The 17313-nt window shown below is 42.2% G+C and overlaps 1 protein-coding gene across 2 annotated transcripts in view; it reads right to left on the bottom strand.

Annotated features, from left to right (window-relative positions):
* The window catches only part of mmp17a (matrix metallopeptidase 17a), a 63366-nt gene extending 54707 nt beyond the window's left edge, over positions 1–8659 (bottom strand). For both annotated transcript variants that reach the window (XM_068574794.1, XM_068574795.1), the window contains exon 1: positions 8224–8659. In XM_068574794.1, the coding sequence (XP_068430895.1) occupies positions 8224–8331 (108 nt within the window). In that variant the 5' untranslated portion in view covers positions 8332–8659. The remainder of the gene's footprint in view (positions 1–8223) is intronic.
* Positions 8660–17313: the final 8654 nt, after the last annotated feature.

The raw sequence follows: 17313 nt of genomic DNA, 5'->3' as shown, positions 1-17313 counted from the left end.
GTCACATCCTCACAGACCGACTGTCACGCTCACAGACCGGTGACAGAGAGAGGCAGGCAGTGGCGACGGAGGCGCCGAGGGAAAGAGCAGCCTCTGACAGGGCAGAGAGACACTTGTTGAAAACAACGTGATCCTTTATTTATTATTATTATTATAATACATTATTTTATTTAAGTTCTCAGTCTCAAAAGATTGGTGACCCTGAGCCTAAACCGTAGGAAATAAAATTGTCAATATAAATTGCGTAATTGTTATGTTAAATAAATTAGTTTGGGGCGGGAGAATAAGCATGGGAACCGTTGGCCCCCTCGAAGAATCCAAATCACGAAACGGAATTAGAATTGTTAAAATCCAAACAATAGCCAGTCCGCCTCACCATTGTGTAATTAAAATGTCTTTCCGTCTTCTTATACATTTAACTTAGATAAACATACAAATGTGCCTTCATTTTGAGAGCCTACAGTACTGCAATTGATTTCAAAAGTGCACATGATGGGCTCACTAAGCAAGTGTTCATTTGTTCCAGCACAAACTGTCCTTCACTTCCATATAAAATAAACAAAAAGTCAGCAGTGTCCATCACTCCATGTGGCATTGGCAGCAATGAAAATCAGTATGTACTGTATCTTGATCCAGAGAAGCGACAGCCTTTTTTCATTTCATCCTCGCACGCATGCAAAGACACATGCATACTGCATTCACCACAATTCTGCCAGTTTCAGATGGCAAACTTCAGAGGAGCACTGTTGTTGCTTTAGGGTTTCCTCCAGTTCAGTTGGCGGGCTTCTAGATTATTTTAACTTTAACATGCAAGCAGCACAACTCCAGAAACCACCATAATTACAAGACTCGGTCAGTCCTTTGAATATCTTCGGCAAGACCTTGATCGGTTGTATGACTAGAAGGGGGCGGCACGGCTCAGTTAAAATAGGACGGCCACATGGAGTTGATTTGGGGTTTTCAACTTGGGGAGCCTGAGAGAGAGAGACAGCTTGCTTTTTGCCAACAATTACATTAAGTCATGAAACCAGTAAGAGCCAATGGGAGGGGGAATCACATGCAACTGAGGAAAACAGTGATACCAGCTCAACTGCTCACACAGTCCGGTCCATTACTTCTGTAAACTCACCGACTCTGACATTTGCCTGTGCCAAAACGCTTTTGTGCAAACAAAAGCAGAAATATGTGCACACATTATTGTTGATTTATAAAGTCATGCATATGTATGGTTCTGTGTCATAAATCTCCCGCGTTGGGAGACTTGGCGGACCTGCACAAGCCTGATTTCCTCTTTCTGTTAGCCATAGATGGATGTACAGGCCTTCAATCGCCTGTCTGCATATAAAATGCCTCTACCTGCTCCCCCACACTCTCAATGACACACAATTTCACAGAACTGAATTGGCTCAGTCGTCAATCAGCACCAGGGTAGCAATCCTTATAACTGCTGCTAGTTGTAACACCCATAGAGAAGGGCCTTGTTGGTATGGCAAACCTTAAAATGGGCTTTTCCTGTATGTGTCATATTTCGTTGAGGACAGCGCAACGGTGCGCAGGTGGGGCGTCGGCAGGTGGGTGGTTCATTCAAATGAGGCCGTAAAAAAGGAAATTATTTCACAGGGAAAATCAATTTTACGGATAAAACTTCTCAGAACCACATCTGTTTCTGGTGCCAGTCAGTCAATCCGGTGCCAATTAAGTGATTTCGTAGAGCAAAATATGCAAAGACAACATTTAAATCAAACTTTTGTTTCATGCAATCAAAGCAACAATGTTGTTAAATCAATACGCACAGGTCAGCTAAGTGGTTTGGGCAGTGTTTGACAGCCAGAGTTGCTTGACAACCTTCTTTTTTCACCTCATTAAAAACCGCCACAGCCATCTAAAGTCAGCAGGACAGTAATTTGCGATAAATCTGCAGCCTCCGATTGTGCCGCAGTGTCATTACACATGACCGTTCACTTTGATTTAATCACATGCAAACGACACCAGGCTGCTCCTAAATAACCCCACGTCTCGCAACTCTGTGTTCTGCCTGTTTATGTAGCAGACGCTGAATCAATTCTGTGTGTCGTATTTCTCACCTCCGAGGGTGGCATTTTAATCTATTGTTTTTCCGAGCAGATTGTGGCAGAAACTTTGCTGTGTCACATCAAGTAGGATTTGTTGAGGCCCTTTAAGATGCGAGATACATTGCCGAAAAAGCCCCCCCCCCCGATGTATGCCATCATGTAATCGCCAACACCAAAGTATTTTTATATGCATTCATTGCCCTTTTTAGCATATTGTGCTGCTGCACTCAGACGCCCACACTAACCTGCTCTGCTATGTTTCGCCTGCATGTTTAAAATGTGCCATTAATTCCTTAATCCATCTCACACACACACCTGTGAACTATCGTTAGATTTTGTACTGTATTAGGTCGATTGTCGGAACAGTATTGATTTTATTTCTAACAGCCTCAAATCAGAGTGCAATGCTGTACAAACAGAAACTGGCACACACAGACACACATTTGCTTTCTGACTCCTGATGGTTCTCCAGGGCCCAAACCCATGCGCTTAAAATGAAAGAGAGTACGTGGACTAAATTCTTACAAGTCTTTACAATTATCGTTTTACTCGCGAGTCAACCTAAAGATTCCCTAGCCCTTAATTCATGGTGTCAAAAATTTAGCTGGGAGTTCACGTGTTGCCATTATCTCAAAAGCGTAACGCATCAGTCCCAAGCCACCATGCTGCAGTGGCAGCCAATGAGCTGTCGGGTCTCGAGACTCTTGTGGACTGGAATTCGAGGAAATCCTCAACTCCTGGGTAACGCTGACAGTCTTCTGAGAAACTTGCACGTCTTGGAGAACTTTTTCCACTTAACAAGGCTGGGGTGACAGATCGGAGAGGAGCCGATTGAGGGACCGGCTTCCCTTTTTTCCTGAGAAGCCCAGAATGCGCCGTGTATTACACGCTGAACATTCGCTCTCTGTCAATCTTGGTGGAGAAATATACTGTCTGAAACACTCGAGTCCTCTCCCGCAAGACATTGTTCCTGAAATAATCTCCTCGCCCTCAATTTGAGTCCCAAGATGCATTTCTACAGACAGAAGGTCACACAGCTTGATGGAAGTGGGACAGCGGTGCTAAAAGTATCCTTGTGACCTGGGCTGAGAGCGTAATAACAGATTTACATGCAAACCAGCATCCACCACGTTTTTCTGGTGTGGCTAAATAGGCCAATGGGCTTGCGCTATCAAATCAATCACTCTCTCTTATTGATATAACATCCATGAATCAAAGACTAAATAGTTAATGTTCTTGGCTGAAACGTTCTCTTCCTTTTAGCACTCTTCAAATCCCTCCATCCCGCTGCCCCTGGACTGTCACTGGATCCCGGTATATTTTTGAGCCTCCATTTCTGGATCTCTGGCTATAATCGGAAGAACCATGATGCGCTGGTGTGAAGAATGCCTTCTTGGAGGAGCATGGTGGAAGGAAAAAGACAGATTAAAGGGACAGGATGTAATGCGGGAGGAATGTACACATATTTTAGGCAAAGACGGTACTAATGAGGGTAGCGGTGCTGTTGGCGGCCAGAGAAATGGAACTTGGAAATGGAATGATTTCCCTATTATACCCTTCAGAACAAAAGATGAATTATTAAAATGTACATTTTCCATCTAGAAATTCCTGAGCCACTGTCGGGTGGAGGATTAAGAGTACTTGAAGAGTGGGGATTCAAAAACAGAAGAGAGCAAGTGGATATTCGTATGTTTAAAGCGCTGGTTTTATTTTGGTCCTGAATGCTCATGCTCATTGTTATGCTTCTCTTAAGAACGCCAATGACCTAATTACTGAACGCACAATGGGTGTTAGTGAGCCGTATCGGCAGTCTTTTTTAGCAATCTTGCGATGTTTAACCATTCATAATAACCCAAAAGGATTGTACATTGCATCCGAATTTAATCAGAAAAGCCACTGCAAACTGAGTTTAGGGTTGGATCCTAGTGGGACTACTTTTAAACCCCCAGATATTCCTAAAAACTATTTTTGAAACGTTTTTTTTTGGATTGCTTTTTTAAGAACTTATCAATTTGATATTTTGCAGGGAGGCAGAGGGATTGGCGGCGACATGGGAGCCGAAAGAGGGAGGTGCCTGCCTACTGCTCCAGGGGAATTGATGCCAGATGGTGTTCTCATTGAAGAAATTAAACTGCAAAATGAGTGAGAAATGAGTGAGAAATGGGCTGGCGAGTCGTGGATGCCCTTCCAAGCGCACACACTCGCACAGTCTGAGGCCTGTGGATCGTTGGTCGTGGTTCTTAAAATGTATAAAATCCCACCGGTTGCTGGATTTACAGTTATTCAGGTAATTTATCAGCCTCTAATCTGTTCGGCTCACTCTCGCTTATCATAAAACGGAGTAGGCCTGAGTGTCCAGGTGAATGGCTCCTTTGGGTAGCGCGGCGGTTCGGTTTCAGTGAAGAAAATACTCCTCTCGAGGAACATAACACAATGAGCAGGAAACTTATTACAGTACGTTTTAGCTGTTATGACTCAGGTCCCTCAAGTGCTGAAATGGCAAGTCAGTTCCACGCTGCGATATATCAACCTGGATAGCAGCAATACTATGAAATAACTCTGATCCTTGCTGTGGTTTAGCTACTTACAGGAGTCCGTGTGCGGTCGTTATGAAGACGCTACATGATATTCACAGTCGACTATATGCCAAGTGATGGAGCATCGCTGCGATGAAATGTGATGGGGACTGGGCCGGATTTTAAAAAAGAGAGGATTGTTCTGAGGTTAGTTGGTAGTTTTTGGTGTTTTAAGCCCTGGGTGAACAGCAGTTATGATCTCTCACACACACACACACACACACACATATATCCAGAGTAGAGAAAGAATGATGTGTGCAATCATCTGATCACATCTGTACTCTACAGCCCTTCCAGTGGCGCAGAATGATGCTCTCTGTGTGTCCTCTGGCTCCCCGCTGCACCCCAGAGACAAGGAATCCGTCATTGGCCAAGTAATCATCATCATCGGAGCTGTCCGCGCTGATACTTTCTCTCTGTCTTTCCTGATGAACTAGGAGTTGTGGTTAGATTATGTTGTCTAGATAAATTGCCTCTGTGCCATCGGTGATCAAGCTCTGTCAATCTGTTTTTCCAATGAATATAGCAGAAAAACTTCATCCGTCACATGACTGAGGCAGGGTATGTCTAAATAGTATTGCCCTTCATCAGGTTTATCTTCTTCCGAGCCTTCACACGTGCCGTCCCCTCCGACAGTGCTTTTCAGCATAAGGTATGCTGCTACAAAGACATCCTGTTCCTGTGTCTTCTCTTGAGGTCAGAAGAAAGAGTCTGTGTTCCAAATATTTCTTGGGTCACCCGAAAAAGAAATTACCTGCCCTAAATCTGTAGGCACAGTACAAAGATCATTCCACTTGCTCACTCACAATTGGTGAAGCTGGATTCAAAGCCATGAACTGGAATGGCATTGTCATGTCTTCGTGGTTTCTCGGCGTAACCAGTTACTACATTTAGCCTTTCGGGGTGAACCTTAAAAAAGTATGACAAGTAATTTCTAAGACCGTCTCACATTATGTGTGTTGAGAAACATGCCGTGGTGCTGCATGTCTTCTTCCACCTCAAGAAATGACCAATGGTCACTGAAGCTGCTCTTCTTCTACAGACGCATCATGCAAGCCTCCAGGTTGTAATCGCGTGGTACTCGGTTTGACTATCACTTTAAAAATGCAATATGAGATTCTCAAATCTTACATTTAATTATTCTGTTCCTGCTTGACATCCAGAGTGAGACATTGTTTTGAAAAGGAGTTTCCTCAGCAGAAATATGTTGACAAAAGAGGCTCAACATCCAGGAAATGATGACTTTTACGGCATAAACTCTCGTGACCTCCGCCAAGAGTCATATTTATTGCCTCTAAGTCCATTGAACAATTTTGTGGACAATTTCAGGCTCGTATCCATCACTGGACTGGCAGTCTTGCTTTGCATTTACTGGCACGTGAAGCGGGACCGGGCATCCGAGACATCGCAGCAAGAGTAATGGCCCTCAGACTGCAGTACCACTTTGGAATGAGCGTAACACACAGCTGTATAGAAATGTAGGGAAGCTTCCACCTTGAGCGTTGTTTTCTCTGCCATGGCAAACGGTGGAAAATTAATGTGTTTGTTGTGTCAGAGTTTACCCATTTTTCTAGCAAATAAAACAACATGTGCAATATGTACTGTACAATACCACAATAAAAAACTGTTGTCTTCACTCAGAAGACAAAGTGTTTTCTTTCATAACTGTAGTTAGTAAAAAACACAGATCTCAGTGTCATTTTATCATGACATTTACACCAATAGAGTGTTGGGTTGTCTGCGAGAGTCAAACCAACTACAGACACACGACTTAACGATAATCCTCAAATGAACCCCTCAGATTGCTGCTCGACTGAACAGCTCAGAGTGAAAGAGATGCAAAGTTGTGCGTTTGTGCATGACCAAAAGACAGAAAGGAAATAGAGGCAACGTGACGAACACACAAAAGGAAGAAAGCATTTTTCTATCGTTAGAAAATGAATTGATTCCGACAATATTTTTTTTCTTTCTTTATCAATTCCCAAATGTTGCGATGAAGCTGGAAAATATGGCTTCTCAGAGTGACAGGCATGGAATTATGTTGCAACCGGGAAACAAAATTAGACAAGTCGAATGGTAGGAGGGCTATTCTAGTGATGTAATAGAGGGCTTTGGATGTTTGGGGCCAGAGCTACACAACAAGGAAGAAGTGTGTACAGGTTGTAATGAAAATCCTGCCAGGTGTGGCCAAACTGACCTTTTGGAAAACCAGGAGAAAATTGATTCAGAGCGAAAAATGCAACGGACCGTGTCCAGATGGCAAGGTTGTTGGCATCCACCGCAGCTATGAGAAACTGTGGGTAATGACAGTTTAACGGGCTTATTGTAGGTGTTTTCTCTTTCTAAGCAACATTTTAGGTTAATATAGCGTATGTACAAATGTATGCGGCCTAAATAAATGGAAACTTATTTCAGTGTTTTTGTTGTTGTCTTTGTAAAAAAAAGAATAACTTAATCCCCAAGTGTGTGTTTCAGAGAGAAGTTTGGATGCGCAGCAACACAAACTGGTGTTGCCCTCAGGAGTGAAAATTGTAGTAAAATGCAACTTCAGTGGAGAGGGGGGAAAAAAAAGTCAAGAAATACAACTTTTTGAAAAGGGTTTTTTCATAATCTCATATTTTATGTACAGCATGTCGAGATAATAAGAACAAGAAAACACTCACGGACACACTTAGGGTCCATTTGCAGATATCTTCCTCTCTAAACCTTGACTATACTGTGGGACAGTGATGATGATGATGATGATGATGTTGATGAATAGGGAATTTAGTCATTCACTATAAATTAAAGTACTCTTTACAACCAGTATAGCTTTCCTTATTGCTAAAGTAAAACATAGGCCTGAATGAAAACATGAAGATGATGTATCCATCTCACTGGTAGTAGTTGGGGTGATCCGTTAAACGTCATTTGGCCCCAAATCAATGGTGGATTCGCTTAGTTCGAATATTGCTCCACCAGACTCAGGTTTCGCTCAGCAATTGCCTCCTCGAGGTTTCAAGTCTTTTCTCTGGCATGACTGAGAAAAGCCCCCGATGAAATAATCTTTAATTTCTCATGGGTCCCCTCTGTCCCATTGAGCTCCAGTTATCTTAATAGCACCGGATACATGTCAGCGCATCGTGAAGGAGGTCGATATCCAACGTCAAGGCTCATCTCCTCACAGACAGCTATTTATTATAGACAATTTGGCTAACGCATCTTATTTATTTATTTTTTTAAATATAGGTAAATAAAGTTCCTATAGACATTGAGATGTTTCACCGCGCTCCGTGTGTGTGTGTGTGTGTGTGTGTGTGTGTGTGTGTGTGTGTGTCGACACTCTCGCCTCGTGCATTGAGCTGCAGAGCGACGTTAAAATTCTGAGCAAGTATTGGGAGAAGACAGCGCGTGCTCTTTTCTGGTGGCTCGCGAGTAGTGGGGGAGAAAAACCTGCTGCCACACGGCGCCACACTACGGTGGGTATGATAGAAAGAAAGAAAACACACGCACACAACATGCACTGGCGCTAGCAGGTAGAAGAACACACACACACTTTCCCCACAAGTAGATAAGACAAGACTGAGAAAACTTACCACCCCGGTGTCCAGCTGCTCGGTAGTCTGGGACGGAGCCGCTCCAGTCAGAGGTAAAAACCACAATATCTGCACCAGCAGCAGCATCTCCGGTGAAATATTCCTCATCCACTTGTGAATAACCACAGAAATCACGGTGCCCTATGACAGGCGGGTCCTGCGGGGCTCAGACAGCGACCCCGACAGCCGCATCCACGGGAGCGAAACACACACCGACGCGCCTGGAAAGGATGGCCGAGTAAAGTCTGCCTCACCGGAGAGCGAAAGACACACGAAACACATTCAAACCCGGCGCCCGGCGACACCATGGACCGTGAGAGCAGCTCGTGCCCCGGCGGAACTGCGCGCGCGTAACTTAACGCACAAGTGTGTCGGGAGCAGGAGGTGAGCAGCGTTTTCTTGTCTCTTAGCTCGAGTCCATCGGAGGTAATGTATAAATATATACATATACTATTTCCCCCTGGAGCGAGAGGCGCGAGCTCCCACTCTCTGTCGTAGCGTCTCGAGCTGCTGGAAAATGAAAGGCAGCTGCGTGCGGTTGTGTCGCGCGCAGCGGAGATTGATCTCAAGTCAGCCACAATAACCTTTTACACTTCCGGACAAAACACTCAAAATAAAATCCAGGCTGGGTGGACTTGAGACATTGAAAGTAATACGTGGCACGAGCGCACTTTGGGGCCCTTAATCAAAATATGTATTTCAGTTCAAAACATGCTTGATGGAAGTGATGTTAATAAAGTTGACGTATGCTGAATTCATTCATCAGAATAACTAATTGCATTTTACAGTCGTTGTCGGGTGTATGCCAAACATTTGGAAATTGCAGTTTTTGGTGCTCTTCACAGTTTCCTATCTCTGTACATTGTTATTTGGTTCTCAATATAAACAATTTAAAACACAAATCCGGGGCTGTTTAATAACTTGTTATAACGTGTATGTGATGCGTTAAACTAACTTTTAACATGTATACCACGTGATTAAATTAATTAGGTAATTAAAATATTAAAAGGATCTCATGGATTATCAACAGAGAGATTACTGGTCTCGCATATTGCTGGGTAGACCAGCCAACCCAAACCTGTTAGCTTATGCTTTTATTTTGAAGTTCAGTCTTCAAACTTCCAGTCGCTTACAGTGGGTTACTTTGGGATCTTTTCTTTCTGACTTTATTTACACAGCTGGGAGATCATTTGAATTGGGCTTGAGGGTGCCTCTTTAGTTAATGTCTTTGGCCTTTATTCATGAGTCATCAAAAATATAAATCTGGTCATGTTGTTGCAGTAGTCGTTGTGTTATGTAATATGATACTGGGAAATAGATGCATGAGTATACATCAGTGAAAATTAACTGTTCATATTGCTGACTAAAACTATTAGCATCATAACAATATTAATCGTTCTTTTGAGTTTTGGTCAGTAGTGTTTTCTTCCTTGGATCAGAACATGAAAGATTAAATACTTCATAAAATAAATGGATTAAAAGAAAGCCGGCTGTCAATTAAAGTCGAGAAAACTTGAACAACAAACAATTACGTTTGACTTTCTCAGTTTGAAACTTAGGAGCACAACGGGAGTTGTAATGACAGGCAAGATCTTTCAAATTCAATCCCCCCAAAATGGCAATTATCCACCCTCATGAGATGTCCTCAAGCCACACTCCGAAATCCTTATTAGTTCTAGCAGTGCTGACCTGTCGACGACCCTGCACCGCTACACTCAGACCTCCCTGTGGAAGGTGCACAGAAAACAAAACAATTCCCACTTTGAATTTTAAACAGTGAAACACTATTGTAAGCACTGTTGAGAATCGCCATTGACTGCCTCCACAACATCAAGGTGAATTATCCATTTAAAGCTTGAATCATAATGCAAACGCACGCACACGCCTCGATGCCCGCCTGCTTGCAGACAGCCACATGCAAGCATCCTAACTGCTCCGTGTCTACTTTGACTGACAGTCTCCTTAACCTGCAGTGCACTGCCTCTAATGATTCACAGCTCTTCTTTATTGTACTGCTGCCTCATGTCTCGAGTGCAAAGAAATGCATAATGAGGGCATGGACACAAACGCCCACATACACAAATTAAGCTTATCCAGTTGATCTACAGCTGGAAGTATTGCGTTTCCATTTTTAAATAGAATTCAATGTAATAATGAATGGTTATATCCTTGGGTCTAGAAATGCTGGGAAGCACCTAGTAAAGCATTGACACCCAATTAAATCCATATATCAGTAGATATAGCTCTCTTCTTAATGGAAGAAATAGCACTTGCCTCTGAAATGCAGAGCTGTTGCACCCCTCATTACACTTCCATATTCATCATATTGTCGAAAAACATAACAGAAAAGCAACTGCAGAGATATTCTCAATGGAAACATTGCAATGAAGAAAACACAGCCACTTAACGCACAATACAACTCAATCAGCCCACTCTTTGCTTCCCACGAGGAGAGAATAATGAATGTATTCATATCGTATGCTAAATATCAAAATGCACTCCGTTTACTAACCTGAGAACATTTCATGATCAATCATTTGATCAGTCAGTCAATCCACAAAAAGCTCTACACGCATTCAAACTTCCTTGGCTGGTTTCATTTCCTATTCAGATCTGTTACAGCAGTCGTTCATCACTGGTCCACAGGAGAGAAGGCATGAAAGATGTGTTTTCTGCTCAGCAGCATGGGGTTCTGCTGTCGTACCGCTGAAGGCTTAAAACTTCTCAAGTTTACCGCTTCCAGTCCCAGTTAGACTTGTCGTACAGCCACAATATTATGATAAATGTAGGAGCTGAACATTGTGTCTCATCCATCTATTTGCTGGAAACAAGAAGCTTTGGACAATCAGTTTCACATTAAGGTGGTCACCATTGGAACGCACACATTTTAATATTCACCATAGCATGTTGTGCCATGTTGGCTTCATTGGTGGGGATCAAGTCCTGAAGATGAAAAAGGAAATATTGTCAAATATCTTTCTGTGCCATTGAATTATGACGTGTAGTAGCAAAGAGGAGTGGCCTCAATGTCTTTGCGTGGCTTCGTGAGGTGTTGTTTAATTATGGAGACAATGTTTGCAGACGTTAATAATAACATTATTCATATTTAATGTATCTTGCATTCACACTGTCAGCACTACTTAATGAACTTTCCCATTAGTCAAGTTAACAGTGCAGTGTTAAAAACCAGCAACATTCATTAATCTTTTTGTCTTACTTTGTGTACACGTGTGTGTGTGTGTGTGTGTGTGTGTGTGTGTGTGTTCCACGTCCATTTGGGAAAAAACCTTGAATATATCTTTTATTAAAAGTTTACGTAATGTGTATTCTCTGAAACATTTTGCTTCATCCAAGTTGTAACCACGTTTTTTGTTGTCACTTTTATTAACTTTCCAATGCAAATGGTGTTTCTCATCAAATTAATCAGGACTATTGTTATTATTGGCATAAAATAAGTAATTCAGTAAAGGAGCATCAAAAACAGAGTCAGCTAATATTTAAAGCCGAGGTCAAAAGGAAAGTCCTGCAGTACCATGACCAACCACTGTGAGGAGTCACTGCCGCTAGAGGGCTTGGAACCAGCACGACGCATGACCACGACCACAATGAGTGTACCATTAGTTCTCTGGGCCTGGTGGATGGGAACTCGACTGCTGTACCACCTGTTCATCCAATATAGATGATAATTAACAAGGATTCAACATGAAAAATGGTTTGGATTGAAGATCTCAGATTTGGCTTTAGGATACGCAGACGGTTCCAAAGATTAGAGGCTCTCCCTGAATACTTTATCACCCTTTTGAGAAATGAGAGGAAACATTGTTGGCAGATCTTACAGGGAGAATACTGCTGTTAATGTAACAGTTTATTAGCTGTTAACACGCCTGATAAGCTGATAGTCGGTATCACAAGATGTACTAAAAGCACAGCTAGGTGGACGTTCGTAGGGATCAACGTGACTGCAAAACATCTTTGGCAGGTTTCCTGAAAGGTGTCTTCGCTTTAGACTGTCATTGGTCAGTGTTTTTGAACTTACAGCATGTCTTAAACTATACTTTGTGAAATCTCTATTGAATATACTAAGACTCCGTTTCATGTCATGAGCCCTGAAGCATCTCTTTACAGGTGATTGTGCAGCAGTTCACAAGGAGGTCCTGATGTGTTTGGCTTCAACATTGGGTCTTTTTCTTTCCCAGAAAGGTGTTGCATTTCTGTTTCTAATGATAACATAGCAGTAGTGTATGATTTGGCAGATAAATCTGCAACTGACTGACACTTTTCTTTTGCCGCCTTAAAATGGAACACATTTGTCTGTTGTCCCACCTAAGAAACAGGAAGTTAACATTCTGTATACAACTCATAATACAGCACAACATAATATAATCCACATGCATACAACATGATAGAGTTACTCAAGCATGTTATGAAAGGTCTTACCCTACAGGCCATATCAGTGACGCTTCACAATTGACTTGAAGCTCACTTCAGATCCCATGACGCAAAAGACCAAGTCACAAATGAGGGCCACAAGGGTCAAAGCAAATCAACAAAGAAAAATATAACCTTTTTGGTTTGTTTTTCATACATTCATCTTAATGGGAGACACAATTTATTAAATAGCTCCTTCTACACTGAATCTCAGAGACTAAGTCAACTCTTTTTAAATTTACTTTTTCAAAAGATTGTGTTTTTGTCACATTTCTGAGCAAATCCTACCACTTGTTTTACATTCACTGTGGTGCAGTAACACCAGAAAACGTATTCTCATACAAAAAGAGTCATCTTGAGTTGTTTAGAATGCAGTTTTTCCATTGTCCTCTACAAAGGGGGGAGAAAAAAAAACAAAATAAATCCTCCATCTATTATTCATCTCGACAAGAATACATGGAAACAGCCTGGAGAGGTCACTGGTCTATCCTGAGCTGAGATACATTTTGATAAATGATAATCCAGCATCTGTCACCCTAATAAAGTTTGAATGTGGAAAACGTCCACTCTGTAAAGGTGGATTTTACTTTTTACGCTTAGTTAAAGTGCTTCTGCATCAATGACAGCAACAGATAAGTGATGAATACACGGTGAAAGACCGGAGCATTATATTTTGATCGAGGCTATTGTTGCATCTTCTAAAAACCTGTTGTGTATTGTATGATTTACTGTCATCAGTATTTCATTTTGTCGACAGAAAAACCCACTGCGTACAGACAGAAAAGCCAGAGTTAAGCGGAGCCAGAGTGCTGTACTTCTCTTACGATAAGGGCCTCATTTTAAAAAGCCTCTTGAGAGCTGCGTTTGTTTTACATGTGTTTTAGAGATTAGAGCGTGTGTTTACAGTGTGCGTGTGTTCGCGGCAAAAGATTTTAGCCACATTGAACTGCAAATCCGGTCCATCCATTATCATCATAATAATAAAGCATTGTACTTATTGTAAGACTATCATCAAAGTTATCCATTTGAGTATTTATATATCCTTGTCCCCCTGCAAATATCAGAGTACATGAGTCCTGCACGAGGGTCATTTTTATCATCTCCACTGGTGGGATCAATGAAGTTTATGTTATATTTCATAAGGGCTAAAGCTGTCTGGTTTAGTCGTTAACCTAAAACAAAGACACTTTCATTAATGACGGCTCCCACTCAAAACATAAAAGACCTAAATTAAGCCAATGTCAAACTTTGAAGCCGTTGTAGTAGTTATTCTTTATTAAATTACATTTTTGTAGCTGAAATGACTTCAATAAATAGTCCTATAGTCTGACAGTCTGACATTTCAAGACATTACCTTATTCACTATTTTGCCCACAGTTAGATGAGGCGCTCATATTTAAATATGAAGACATAAATAGTTCAGAACACATTCTCGAATGAAACAGAAAGTTCTCACGACGTGTGTTTTTGGACAGATTAAACAAATGCATGTGTTACTTGGTGACGTTAGGTGAAATTTGTGATCGTTGGACACAACCAAGCTGGCAATTTCAACCTATTTCCAGTCTTCATGCAAAGCCACCTAGCTCCAGATTCATATTGAACAGATGGATGTGAGCATCTGCAAAAAAGTAAATAGCATATTTCCCAAACTTTCACACTCACTTCTATAAAAAAAAAAACAGATACATAGGCTACTGACACATGAAACTGCACGGCAAAGGAGAACTTCGATTCCACATTTCTGAGCTTGAACCCACAGCACGCGCTTCCCTGCTCGTCCTCTCAGACGGCGCCCGCTCCTGCCGCTGTTACGCCGGTCGAAGCAACGAAAAGAGCCCCAAACACCTGCTCCCACCTTGTTACAGTTGCTGCTCAAATAGAAAGCGTGCTCCGTGTTAAGAAGCTGCTCGTCGCATCGCTAGCACCGCGGCATGAGCCATCAGCGAGGGCCATCAATGATTTAGATCAACAGCCCCTCTCCTCGCTCCTTAACAGGATCCGCAGGTGTGCTGGCACTATCGTTCATCACTGAAACATTATCAATTCTCCTCCAGCTTCCCCACAGTGGCACTACAAGCAGCAGTCCTTCACGCTCGCTCTCTCTGCTTTCCTAACAATGTGTTAAGTGTTTGTCTTTTCATACATTATTCTCACTGCCTCGTCAAGCATTCTACGGAGAGAAGGGTAATTAATGAGCTGTGATTACGAGAATGCTTCTTTTTTTTTTTGAAACATTGGGCAACTGGCCTGGAGACATCAGGAGAGAAAAAGCATCGGACAAAGGTTACACACTGAGCATCTTAGATGGGTGTGTACTGTCGTTTTTTTTTTTCAGTTCTCTCCCGGCCTCCGTAGTCAAGCCCTAAGAGGCCTTAACAGGGTGGTCACAGAGCCAATGTTACAGTGTGCACATTATTCTGCTTTCATGACATGCATATTGATCACAGGACGCATTTCCATTTGTTGTTAGTAGAAAAAGTACGATTACATGCTTGATTAGATCTGTGCCTACGGCCCAGTTGCAGCGCAGTGTAATGAAATCTGACATCTTGGCTGAGAGAGGGCTGCTGCATGCTGTAAAAAAGATGAATGTCGGAGGTCCAACATCTACCATCTCCTTCATCTCTCTTCCCTGGAGTCTGAATGAGCGGCAGCAGGACTGGGATACTTAAAAAGAGGGAGGTCAGGAGGTTGTATAGATCTACACGCTGTGGATATGCATCTCTCATCTCCCCTGCTAATCAGAGTCTAGTGTCGTACCCGATTGGTTCTGGTGCCTCGAAAGATCTGTGAACGTGATTCCAGTGCCCACACAAATCAATGGCATAGTCATATCTAGCAACAAACTACGATTCTGAGATCAGGAGATTGCCCACAGAGTCTTGTAATGACCTTTAAGCGATGACTTCCCTTCACCTTTTAAAAATGTGTTGTTCTCCTCACAAACTAGGACATTTCTCAAAATATGATTGGGTGGTCCTTAATGCATGAAGTAGGACCACCCTGCTGCTTTATATGTCTATTGTTTTCCCAACCTTCCTCTTTCCGTTTTCCCAATCACCGTCTCCTAAATGCAACATTCCTCAGTCCACCTTCTGCAACATCGCAGCCGGGTTCAGCTTCTCTTTCCCACAGATGCTTTTCAGTATTACTCTGAAATGCACATAATGGGTGGTCTATTCAGCTCCCATTCTTCAATGTTAATAAGTGTCAGAACAGGGAGGGCTAGTCACAATGGCTTGCTTTCCCTCAGTTCGACGTTGCCGGGGCTCTGACAGATAACAAACAGCCGCACCATAGGGGATGCGGCAAAGCAATGCATCACGGAAGGAACGTTCTCGTCACCCTGCCCTCCGTCTGCTTCTCAATATTCCCCCTTTCATCTGCTCTTCACATATCCCCCTATTCCATCGCCCATGTCATTTGCATGCTTTGTACCTGTCAGCGTACACCGCTTGCCTTTGAAAGCCTGCAGTGTCTCACCTGCGAGACAATAAAAAACACCGGCAACTAGTGTTTAGCAAGTAGAGCAGTTCAAAGACAAGATCAATCCTCCCTTTTCTGCATACTCTCCGTATGTGAGGGAGCACCTAAGTGCTACGAGGTTACGTTCGACTCAACAACCAAAGGAGGTCTGCCCGACCTGAAAAGCACTCGTACTTAGATTTACAAGAATGAGTGTTGTGAATTTCTCTCGGTGACATTGGGAGGAGAGTAAACACTTCAAATAAGCTTGAAGGTAGAGGGAAACACACGTAGGTGGAAATATAACGAAACCCTGTGAGTCTATCGCTATTACTATTATTATTATACAGGTTCTCATTTTCTTACAGCCAAAGCCCACTTACAAGATAGAGGATACTGGACACGCTTAATGATGTAGTTTTGAGACAAAAAACACAGATATTGTGTTGGACAGACAGACATTCTGTACATTCAACATATTTTCAGATTCCAAGAGTTATTGATTTGGTAGATTTTAAAGTGATATGTGCACTATTATAGATTTAGAAAACGTAAATCGTATTAGTTGTATTTGTCTTTTTAAAAAAAACACACACACGTAATAGTACATGCAATTGTATATCATGATTATTACAACTTTACAGGCAGAGGGCAGAGACCACACTTTGAGAATCACTGCCCTAAAAGGCTTGCTTCTAATGTATCATGCTTCGTACATGAATCCCTCCACCAAAGTGCTTTCTCTCTTTCTATGGAACAGACAGAATTAGGCCATGGAAACACCCCAAGGAGTCTAATTAAAGGCTCTAATATTAGCAAGTAACAGTAAAAACTGTGAGGTTAATAGCTATTTAGTTATCCAGCTTAATTACCAGCCGGCAGCTTCCTGCTGAGCTCAGGTTTGCACAATGGCATGTGAAAAGACCCGATTCCATAAAATACATTGTCTCTTTTCCTGGCATAGAGTGCAAATCTGGTCAAATTTTAAAATGTAAGCCTCCAACTCGTTGAATACCTTCCTGAAATGGATTTTGTTTAGAGTGGATGGGAGACAATGGGAGGAAAGACAGTGACCCAATAAATGGAAGAAGAGGAAAGGAAAGAATAAGATAGAGATACTTTAGTTTTTTAAGAGTGCCTATAAGGCATTGGCCATTACTCACGTGGAGGAGTTTACGATGCCAAATGGTTTGG

The sequence above is a fragment of the Clinocottus analis genome, unplaced genomic scaffold (genome assembly GCF_023055335.1).
Source record: "Clinocottus analis isolate CAN_PGR_092001 unplaced genomic scaffold, fCliAna1.0.p SCAF_13, whole genome shotgun sequence".
Lineage (NCBI taxonomy): Eukaryota > Metazoa > Chordata > Actinopteri > Perciformes > Cottidae > Clinocottus > Clinocottus analis.
This window is presented reverse-complemented; position numbering and strand designations above follow the sequence as displayed.